Genomic DNA, 11,899 nt, shown 5'->3' with positions numbered 1-11,899 from the left:
TGCATTTTCTATCTCCCATTGTAATTTGTAGCCCACGTCCTTACTACTATTTGGGGGTCTGTATACAACACTCATCTTTTTACCCTTGCAGTTCCTCAGTTCTATCCAGAATGATTCAACACCTTCCGACCCTATGTCACCTTTTTCTAATGTTTTGATTTGATTTTTTACTAACAGAGGAATGCCATTCCCTCTGCCTTCCTACCTGTCCTTTCAATACATTATCCTTGAATATTAAGCACCCAGCTATAATCTTCTTTCAGCCTTGATTCAGTGATGCCTGCAACATCATACATGCCAATCTGTAACTGTGGTACAAGTTCATCTACCTTATTCTGTATATTGCATGCATTCAGATATAACATCTTCAGTCCTGTATTCACCCTTTTTGATTTTGTCCACTTTTTATGTTGCAATTCATTCCGCTGACTGCAATTTTGCCCTATCAACAGCCTCTCCTCACTACACATTGCCTCTGTTAGTAAACCAGTGACGCCACCTTCAGCACTATTATCTGCCTTTCCTACGATACTTCTTACATTGAAATATACGCAGCTCTGGACACTAGTCGCAACATGCTCGACCTTTTGATTCCTAACTTTGTCTGAGGTTTTACCAAAATCTGCCTCCACAACCTCTTCGCTAACTGGCAATCTGTTTCCTGTCCCCCTGCAGCTCTAGTTTAAACCCCACCATGCAAAATAAATAAACCTTCCCACTAGGATATTTGTCCCCTTCCAGTTCACATGCAAACCGTCCGTTCTGTGCAGCTCCAAGTTTTTCTGGAAGCGAGCCCAATGATCCTAAAATCTTCCCCTCCCTCCTACACCAAATCCTTAGCCAAGTATTAAATTGTATAATCTTCCTAGTTCTGGCCTCACTAGCATGTGGCATGGGTAACAATCCTGAGATCACAACCCTGGAGGTCCAGCCCTTTAACTTAGCACTTAACTCCCTGAACTTCATATGCAGAACCTTGTAACTCATTGTACCCATTTCATTCGTACCAACATTGACCACGACTTCTGGCTGTTCACCCTCCCACTTAAGAATGCTGAGGATTTGATCTGAGATGTCACAGACCCTGGCACTTGGGAGGCAACAATGGAATCCTCAATGCGGAGAAGTACATATGTTCTCATCCATCATGCAATACAATCAGTAAGGCTTCTGATCGATCCCAACTTCATTCTGCACCATGACAATGACACTAAACACACAACCAAGGTCATAAAGAACTACCTTCAGTGAAAAAAACCATCAAAAAGTACTGTGACAGATGGTATGGCCTCCATAAAGCCCTGCTCTCAACGTCATCGAGGCTGTCTGGGATTACCTGGAAACAGAGAAGCAAGCAAGACAGCCACAGTCTGCAGAGGAACTGTGTGCTAGTTCTCCAAGATGCCTGGAACAACCTACTAGCCAATTTTCTTATAAAACTACAAAACAGTATACCTAAGAAAATTGATGCAGTTTTAAAAGTAAAGGGCGGTCACACCAAATGTTGATTTGATTTGGTTTTTTAGTGTTAACATCTTCTCGTAGTAATTTTTTTGATATTTAGTAACTTTTCATTTCATTTTATTTGAAAGCATCTTCGCTTTACATGTGCCTAAGACTTTTGCACAGTGTTGGATGTACAGTATATGTATAAAAATAGTTTTTATTTGTTTTACATACCAATTCACATTGAATCTGCAAACTACTACTACAAACTGAGTATTGAAATCTGTGTAAGACGAGGGAGCACAAACCAATCCTCAGTGAGGGATAAGAAGTGGAGAGAGTGAGCAATTTCATGTCAATATCTCTGAGGACCTAACCTGGATGCAACATATTGATGCAGCCATAAAGAACACAAGACTTTGGCTGTATTTTAAAAGAAGTTTTATGAGATTAGGCTTGTCAACTAAAACACTTGAAAACTTCTACAAATGTACCGTGGAGCGCATTCTGACTGGCTGCGTCTCTGTCTGGTGTGGGGGTGGGGGTGCTACTGCATAAGACTGAAGTAAGTTGCAGTAACTTGTAAAATTAGTCAGCTCTGTCATGGGCACCAGCCTCAATAGTATCTAAGATAACTTCAAGGAGCGGTGCGTGAGGAAAGCAGCGTCCATCATTGAGGATCCCCATTACCTAGGACATGCCCTCTTCTCATTGTCATTGTCAGGAAGCAGATACAGAAGTCTGAAGGCACACACTCAGCGATTCAGGAACAGCTTCTTCCCCTCTGCCATCTGATTTCTGAATGGTTATTCAACCCATGAACACTACCTCACTATTTTTCATTTTGCACTACTCATTTTAACTTATTTTATATATAATATATATATACTTAATGTAATTGTTTTTCTTTATTTATTTATCATGTATTTCATTGTACTGCTGCTATCAAGTTAACAAATTTCATGACATATACCAGTGATATTAAACCTGATTCTGATTCTGTTGCTTTGTTGGCATAGTACATGAATATGTTGACCAATAGGATCACAGCCATGAAGCGAGCTCTGGTGTATTTGTGCACGTTTCTGGTCCCTGTCAATAACAGAAATGAACTTTTATTTTGCTTTTGATGTAAGGTTAGACGAACCAAATCCATTAAAGTTGTTCTACTAATGACTTTGTGCAAGGGTTGTGGTGCTTGAGAAAGGTTGTTCACCACAATCTTCTTGAGGTAAATAGAATCTATTGGTTATAAAATAATTAAATACAGAGTAAGGAAAGCTTCACTTATGATAATCAAGCTACACACTTCAATTCAGTGTTATAAACACACTCCAAGTTTAACAAATTTGCGGTTCTCACTCATCATTTTGTGGCTATACTATACAGTTAAAAACCAAATGAACAAGAAATTTCACTCAGTACTCTTTGTAACCAACAGATGAAATTTTCATCCCATCTGTCCATGTTGATTTAATCAAGCCTCTGAAGCAGAAAGCATAATAACACAAGACTGATTTTTACAAATTGTTTCACTCTAAAAGGTAGAGAAGATTGAAACAAGTAAGAAATTATGAATTTATTTGGTTAACTGAGAGTTTAAGATATTGGAAATAAGTTCTATATTTAAGAGTATGTGTGTTAAATCACAAACACAGGAAAATCTGCAGATGCTGGAAATCCAAAGCAACACACACACAAAATGCTAGAGAAGCTCAGGAAGCCAAGCAGCATCTATGGAAAAAAGTAGAGTCGATGTTTTGGGTCGAGACGCTCTTTTCCATAGATGCTGCCTGGTCTGCTGAGTTTCTCCAGCATTTTGTATGTGTTGCAGTGTATTAAAATGTTTGATTCTTGGATGCAAAACAGGTAGGTACTTGAAATGGAGAAGGATTGCGGATAAATGCAGCATGTAGAGACTTAATAAATTTTCTGCATGAATCACAAAAAATAGGCAGTTAAAACATGTAGTTAGAAAGCAAATGGCATTGTGGTTTTTACTCAAGAGAGTTAGGGTTTAGATTTAGGGAAGTATTGTAATTGTACTAGTGTTGGTGGAGACACACCTGGAGTACTGTACAAAGTTTTGGTCCGCTTATTTAAGGAGAAATATACCAGCATTAGAAACAGCCCAAAAGAGATTCACTACTCTTATTTTTGGGATCATAGGGTTATCACATCATAGCTGAAGATGTTCGGTCTGTAATTTTTGTTTTTATAAGAGTGAAGAATGAACTTATTGAAATACATATATGATCCAGAGGAGGCACAAAAGCATAGATGCTTAGATGTTTCCATAGGTGGAACTGTCTTGAAAGAGGGAATGTGGTTACAAGATAAGTGCGTGGTCATTAAATCTGAGGTATACAGGAACTTCTACGTGAGAAGGTGATGAATCGTGAGAATTCTCTATTTCACAAAGTTTTTGAGGCTAATCATTCAATGGGGTATTTAAATGAAGGGTAGATTTGTTTTTGAGAGATCAAAGAATTGAACTCAATGGGGAACTGGTGCAGGAGAAGAGCCGAGGCCTGAAGCAGATCAGTTATGATTATGTTAAATGTTGAAACAGGCTTGAGGGACTGAGTGGCCAAATCCTGTTTCTATTTTCTCATATTCTTATGTTTTTATCTTTTTAAGTGTTGAAAAACTGAAGTTGTGATACTTAAAAGAATGTCAAATAACATTATGAAACATCTGGTAATACCATCTCCTTCTGAACATAATTGGAATGACAATGATGAAAATGACTACTATCTAAAAGATCCAGAGCGACTGTTTGATGAGTTACCCCAGCCTTTCAGGATGATTGATAAATTAATTGGCCGCATTATAGAAAATTCTTGTGAAATCATTGAAAAAAGGGAAGCGCAAAGGGAAGTTGAAAGATCGAAGAAAAAAATACCTTTGTGTGAATCATCAGAGGAAATTCAGGTAAGCAAGTGTGTTTTGTAATCTATCAAATTTAACGGTTAAATCCTGTTGATATAGCATGCTTCATAAAAATGGTTATCAAATCTACTTCATTGTATCCTCCAATGAGTTAACTAATCCCTCTCTCCTACTTGTATCCCAGTTGATATAATTTTGTTTTCTCCCCTTCTTACTTCAAAATGCATCCTGTGCTGGAATGTCCTTGAACCAAATGCTTGTCTGTTAAATGTGAGATAAATAAGGCTGAAGTATTGATATGACCAATTGCACTGGCACTTGAATTCCCTTTCTTCCATAAGGTAATTATTTAACAGAAGGCTTTTAGACTCATCTATGAAATTGCGTGAAAACGTTTGGGGTAGGCTCTTTAATTTATCGAGGGAATAGACATGATAAACCAATTGCTTCTTCCTGAGCTACTCAACATATTTCTGGCTAATTAAAAAGTATATTTAATACTTTTGAGTGCACTGTGAAGAGATTTGATTATGGGAGAGAAAGAAAGGGTAATACTGATTTATGATGAGAGTAAGCTTTTTAGTCATGTAAAAGGCTATGTAAAAATCAATGATTCTGTGTGTTCTTGGCTACTGTAATATTACTGTATCACTATCTCCTTTCCATTTTTGAGCAGGTTCCTGGCAATGTAAACTGCCTTGCAGGTTCTGTGGATGGGAGTTATATTTTTGCTGGACTTTCCGAGGGAGTAGCCGTTCTCAATATGGAGAATCACACTGTTAAAACTGTTTGGCAGACAGAGGATGTTGAGATAGTTGCAGTTCAAGTAAAGAGTGTTGGAAGCCAGCTTCATTTGCTTGCTGCCGTGGATGATATGGGTACTTATTGGAAGTATTTATTGTTTAATTTAACTGTTTCTTATTTCAGCCTCTGATTCCTTGCCAATTTCTCCTGTAATTTGTTATTTTTGATGCGTCAGTTCATTTAATTTATTAGCTGTTTGCTTGTAAGGAATGTCACAGTGAAACCATACACTGATTTTCACTTGCGTATAACATACGTCCTATGAGGAATTACCATACATCATTAAAAAGAGAACATTGGCTGGATTTTCCATCTCGGACTCACAAGCAAAGAAGCCAACTGTATTAGACAATATAGAAAAGAGAAAATGATGAAGATGTTCAGGAGGTCAAGATGCATCTGTAGAAAGAAAAATAACAGGCTGAAGACTCATTGTCAGAGCAGTAATGTCTCAATCTCTTGATCTCCTGGTTCATAAGGACAGATATTGGTAATTTCACAGCGCAATTTGCTCCTCCTTGCATAATAGGTTACTTTTTCCATTTCCTTCTACACCAGTCAAAGCAGATTTTTTTTCTGCACTATGCCACGATGAATGTGCTAAATAGTGTTATGTGACAAACACAAGAAAGTCTGCAGATTCTGGAAATCCAAAGCAACACATACAGAATGCTGGAGGAACTAAACAGGTCAGGCAGCATCTCTGGGAAAGAATAAACAGCCGATGTTTTCAGGCCAAGACTCTTCTTCAGAAGGAAGCAGCTAGCCTCTTTCCCATTTCCCCCCTCCCCCAACATTTTTATTCTGGCATCTTCCCCCTTCCCCTGCAGTCCTGAAGAGTTGTCTCGGCCTGAAATATTGACTCATTATTCTTTCCTATAGGTGCTGCTTGACCTGCTGAGTTCCTCCTGCATTTTGTGAGTGTTAATGTGATCTCTGAGGTACTTGGAAGTTGGAAAGAGCCCTATAGTTTATCATTCCTACTGAACTACAATTATATCAACAGAGGTTAGAGTGAAATAATCATATTATTTTTAAAAATAACTTTTGTACAGTTTTAGAGTTAACCAACTTTTGGAGTAGAGCAACATCGATTTTATGTTTGCAATCTCCAATTTAAGTAAAAGTTATATTTCCCCCAAATATAATTGCTTAAATATGCTTTGCATTGGCCTGATTCTTAGGTCTTTGTCAAAAATTCACTAAAATTATTAATGAAGTGAGAGTACAGCATGGTTTGAAGTTAAAAATGTAATGTATGATTGATAATTCCTAGGTGTAGTTACTCATGCATATTATGATAGGAATCTGGTCAACTTTAATGCTCCTGTGCCCTTGACTTTTTATATGATATTTCTATTAATTGCTAATTACTTTCCACGTGTTATCAAGGTTTGTACTTGTGTCACAGAAAGAGGTCATTTAGCCTCTCAAGTCCTTACAAGCTCCACAGTGGGGTACTTAGTCTAGTCCCATTCCCCTTCTTATTTCCCTGTATTCCTGCAACACGCTCTTCCTCACACCTTATCAACTCCACGCTAATTCTTTTTGCCCCTATGCAGTGCACAGAGAGAACTGACCAGCTCTACACAGGTAGCACCTAAAACCAGATTCTAATAGATCATTCTTGTGCATGGTGGAAAACATACATTATGGTATCCCTTGCTTATTATTTCTTGAGACCAAGTTATTCCATGCCATTACCAAAAGTATTCAAAACCATGTCTCCTTCTATGTAATTTGCTTCAGATCTGCCTTAGCATGTCCTGCATAATTGTAGTGACTCAGCAAGTGGAATGACCCAATTTAAAAATCCCAGGTCTGGTACTAAAAGATCCCTTCAAACAAAATCACATATAAAATTGGAATATTCTGAGTTAATTTTATTTTGACATTTGTAATGCAAATCTTCTTCAAATATTGACTAAACCTGCTGTGCAATACCAACATTTTCTGCTTTCATTATCGATTTACAGCTTCAATTTATCTTCTTACTATATATGTGTGTGTGTGTGTGTGTGTGTATGTATGTATATATATATAAAAATTACAAAAAAAATCACATTTTCTTGTCAAGGACATGTTTGTTGTGTTTTGTAACAACTTATTTCTCTTTCATTTCAGGTTTGGCGCATCTCCTTTTTTATTATGGTGACATATTTTCCTCTATAAAAATTTTCAATGCATCTGTAAGTCTTTTATCATATGAATTGTGTAGGTAGAATTGATGAAAATCCTGTACTTTTGATATGCCTTTTTTGAAGATTTGTTGATTGAATCCAGTCTATTGTGGGTATAGGTGACTCAAGCTGAGGAGGCAGCTGGTGTACAACAACTGGCAGCATCAGTCCTGCCTTAGAGAGATGCAGTTCTGTACTCTAGAAATTGGATTCCATTTGTGCCCAATTTTGTAAGAATTCAAAAATTTCCTAGAGGAGTTTCCCAATGGGTACAATTACACACTACAGTGGTCATGGTAGCATAGCAGTTAGTGCAGTGCAGTTAGAGCTCAGGATATCAGAGTTCAGAGCCATACTTGACACAGGTTCTCAGGTTACTCTACTGTACAGATCCTTCTACGATCAGTATTTGACACAATTACATTTGGAGCCTTAGTACTGATGACTACCCATATGATGGTAGCTTCTTGTTGAAGCTGGAGTTTTCTGAAGCAGATGCTGGGGTAGCTGAGGCCCTTGATACATTGGTGTTGGTCTGCCTGACCCTGCTGAGAAGGGTGAAGCTCCCATTCTTGTGGGAACAAATACTCCTATTGCGAGAAGGCTAGTAGGATCCTGCAGAGAGAATTGGAGAGAATTTTTCTGAAAACCTGGTGCACTCACCCAGTGTTCTGAGCTGCTTTTGAGAAAGTGCGAGCTCATCTTAGGCTGGATGATGAGCACAGATGAGGAACTGTATGGTATACCCAGTCCAAACCTGTTGTGTTACGGCCTGGGGAAGTAGCCAGAGTGACGGGAAACCCCAAATTACCTGAATGCCTGATTCTGAGGCCCTCCTGACAGATGCTCCGGAAGACGGCGAAGAGGAGTCATGCTTACCTACTGGGATACTGGTGAGGCCTGAACTGCAGAAACCATTGGCCGTGCACGGAAACAGGATGACAGACATTGTCAGGAACACCTCGAAGAGAGAGGCTACCCTCAGGTGGAGGATGCTGCTGGCACGTCTTTTCCCAGTGACCATAATATCTAGCTTTCCTGTGAGAAAACCAGGATAGAGATAATTTCCTGGATCAGAAAAGTTGACAGCCAAATCATTCAAACTTAGGTGACTTCCTGGTACCCAAGATGAAAAGAAGCTGACAGAGATGATATTAAAGTTTGAGAATGTCTCTTCTGGTGATGAGTTTGATGTGAGCTGCTCCAAGAGTACTCACCACACCATCCGAGTGACAGAGGACACACCTTTCAGAGAAAGGTCTCGACGATTAGCACCTGCAGAGGTGGAGGATGTTCGGCAGCATCTGCTGAAACAGAAGGAAGCCGGAATTATCACTGAGTCACTGAGTCCCTGTGCATCACCCATAGAGGAGATGAGGAAGAAGAATGGAAAGGTATGAATCTATGTTGATTATCGGACACTGAACTGGTGTACAGTCACCGACCAGTATACTGTTCCATGGATCGAGGATGTGCTGACCTGTCTGAGTGGAGAGAAATGGTTCAGTGTGCTGGACCTAAGGAGTGAGTATTGTCAGATACACATGAGTGAAACTGACAAGGAGAAGACGACATTCATATGTCCACTTGGATTCTTTTAGTTTGATAGAATGCCCCAGGGCATAACAGGAGCACCAGCTATTTTCCAACATGTCATAGAGAAAACTGTTGGGGATATGAACTTGTTTGAGGTGCTAATGTACTTGGATGATCTCATAGTGTTCAGGTCCACCTTGGAAGAGTACGAGATGAGGCTACTGAAGGTGTTGACTGCCTGAAAGTTGAAGGGTTAGAACTGTCACTGGACAAGTGCCAGTTCTGTAGGACATCAATCATCTATGTCAGGCACGTATTCTCATGGGATGGAGTAGCTACAGGCTACTGTGCAAATACAAAAAGGAAGAAATAATAGTGATAAATAAGTAAGTAATGAATATTGAGAACGTGAGATGAAGAGTCCTTGAAGGTGAGTCCATAGGTTGTGGGAACATTTCAATGATGGCAAGTGAAGCTGAGTGAAGTTATACCCTTTGCTTCAAGAACCTAATGATTGAGGGGTAATAACTTCCTGAACTTAGTGGCGTGAGTCCTGATGATGGATGTTACTTTCCTGCAACAGCGTTGCATGTAGATATGCTCATTGATGGGGAGGGCTTTACCAGTAGTGGACTGGGTTGTATCCACTACTTTTTGTAGGATTTTCCATTTGTGGACATTGGTCTTTCCATACCAGGCTATGATACACCCAGTCAATATACACTCCACCTCCCATCTAGAAAAATTTGTCTAATTTTTGATTGTCATGCCAAATCTTTGCAAACTCTTAAAGAAGCTGATGCCATGTTTTCTTTGTAATTGCACTTATGTGCTGGGCCCAGAACAGGTCCTGTGAAATGATATCACTGAGGAATTTTAAATTGCTGACCTTCTTCACTTCTAGTTCCTCCTCCTGAACTAGCCTCAGTTTTTATTGATGGTTGTTCTGATGACCACTGCCTATTGATACCAATCACAAATGAACTGGATGCTCTGACCTCTGCTTCATTGATCTTCCCACACCACGTGTGGCTATGCAGAACATAGGACTCAATCAAGGTCCCTGATTCCTCAATCAAGACAAGTAATTGCTTGTGAGGGTGTCCACACAAACACAGAAGTTGGCTGAGTCACCTTTCTCCTACCTTTTCTCCCACCTCCATGCTGTCCTTCTGGTTTTACAAAGCTGTTTTATTCCTATAAGAAAAACCACTAGACACATTACTTCAATTTTTTTTTGTGTTCAAATTGATTCATACCAAGGTCATGGTGCAGTGCCTGTTTTGTACAAATAAACTCTGACCATTAAAAACATACAATGCAGAGAAGCATTGATATTGTAGCCACAGTAACTGAACAAGTGCTTCCAAGTAATGATGAGTTAGGTGACTAATAATGGGTTCATTTAAGATAACTGACTAAAATACGTTCAAACCAGAGTTAGAAGGTCCCAATGCATTGTAAGTAAAAATTGCCGATGTCTCTTAGTTTATAAGGAAAGATTTGCCTGACACAAAATCCCTTTGAATTCCAATTTTGCAGGACCATCTTCTTTAGTATAAAACATTCAGTAAAATAATGTACAGCAGGTCTGTATGTGTTTCAGATTAAAGAAAAACTGAGAACAATTTTCTGTTAATGCTCAGGATGTTTCCTGCTTGAGGGTAATGCGTGAAAACATAAACACATTGCAATCCATAACTTAATAAATCTCTGTTCTCATTGTTTCTAAGGAGAATATAAGTGAAAGAAACACTTGCAGTAAATTTGAATTATCAGATGGTGGAGACTATGCTGGTGTGACTCTTGAAGGTAAAGAATTCTTTGAAGTTTTAGCATGTTCCTTTTCTAGTTTATGTTTCTTCATTTGGCTGCCTTTGCTGCAGTCACTAATTTGAGGCTGTAGATGTCTTGAAAAGTATAATTTTCAGCCATAAATCGTGTGTTTGAACAGTTTTGTACCTGGCGTGAATATACTGTAATGGGTCACAATACTCAAACTAGAACAAGTACATTTACGGTAGAAACAAATTTGTATAAAAGGTGTCCTGTAACCAGTGGTGTGCTACAGGATGAATGGTCACCTGTTGTTGATCATCTACACAATAACAATTTGGATGAGAATGTAGGTGGCATGGTTCATAAGTTTGTGAATGTTCCCAAACTTGGTGGTATACTGGTCAGTGAAAACGGTTATCTAATATTACAATAAGATCCAGAATTAGTTCTAGAAAATGGAAAAGTGGACCAAGGAATGATGGATGGAAATTAACTCGAGCAAATGCAAAATATTGCAATTTGGAAAGTTAAAGCAGGACGGTACTTTCATAGTAAATGGTAAGGTCCTGCAAAGTGCTGTAGAACAGATAGACATAGCAGTACAGGTATAAACATGAGGTGTGTGTGTGTGTGTGTGTGTGTGTGTGTGTGTGTGTGTGTGTGTGTGTGTGTGTGTGTGTGTGTGTGTGTGTGTGTGTGTGTGTGTGTGTGTGTGTGTGTGTGTGTGTGTGTGTGTGTGTGTGTGTGTGTGTGTGTGTGTGTGTGTGTGTGTACATGAAGTGGTTAAAAAGGCATTTGGCTCAGTTGCCTTTATTCATCGGAGTACCAAGTGGTAGAGTTGAGAGGTCATGTTACAGCTGTATAAGCCATTGATGAGACTGTACTTAGAGTGTTTTGTGCAGTTCTGGTTGCCTAGCTTTAGAAAGGACGTCATCAAGGTTTAAGGTTGGCAAAAAAAAAGCATCACTAGGATATTGCCAGGAGTGGAGAACTTGAGTTAAAAGAAGAGACTGGATAGACAGGGGCTGTTTTTGCTGGAGCTTTGGAGACCAGGAGGTAATCTCTTGGAGGTTTATTAAAATCTTGGGTTGCTCAGATAAGGTGGATGATCATAGTCTTTTTCTGATAGGGTAGTCTAAAGTTAGAAGACATAGGTTTAGGGTGAGAGGGGGAAAAATTAAAGGGGACCCTGGGGAGCAGAGTTTTCACACAACAGGTGGTAGGTATATGGAGCAAGCTGCAGACAAAATGGTGAAGTGGGT

General features: G+C 39.1%; 1 protein-coding gene across 2 annotated transcripts in view; it reads left to right on the top strand.

The window, feature by feature from the left end:
* wdr93 (WD repeat domain 93) overlaps positions 1 to 11,899 on the top strand; it is a 66,148-nt gene that overhangs the window by 1,467 nt on the left and 52,782 nt on the right. For both annotated transcript variants that reach the window (XM_073032559.1, XM_073032560.1), the window contains exons 2-5: positions 4,087 to 4,380; positions 5,015 to 5,216; positions 7,267 to 7,331; positions 10,592 to 10,670. In XM_073032559.1, coding sequence (XP_072888660.1) covers positions 4,120 to 4,380; positions 5,015 to 5,216; positions 7,267 to 7,331; positions 10,592 to 10,670 — 607 coding nt within the window. In that variant the 5' untranslated portion in view covers positions 4,087 to 4,119. The remainder of the gene's footprint in view (positions 1 to 4,086; positions 4,381 to 5,014; positions 5,217 to 7,266; positions 7,332 to 10,591; positions 10,671 to 11,899) is intronic.

The sequence above is a fragment of the Hemitrygon akajei genome, chromosome 30 (assembly GCF_048418815.1).
Source record: "Hemitrygon akajei chromosome 30, sHemAka1.3, whole genome shotgun sequence".
NCBI lineage: Eukaryota > Metazoa > Chordata > Chondrichthyes > Myliobatiformes > Dasyatidae > Hemitrygon > Hemitrygon akajei.
The sequence above is the reverse complement of the archived record's forward strand: the minus strand, read 5'-3'. Positions and strand labels throughout refer to the sequence as shown.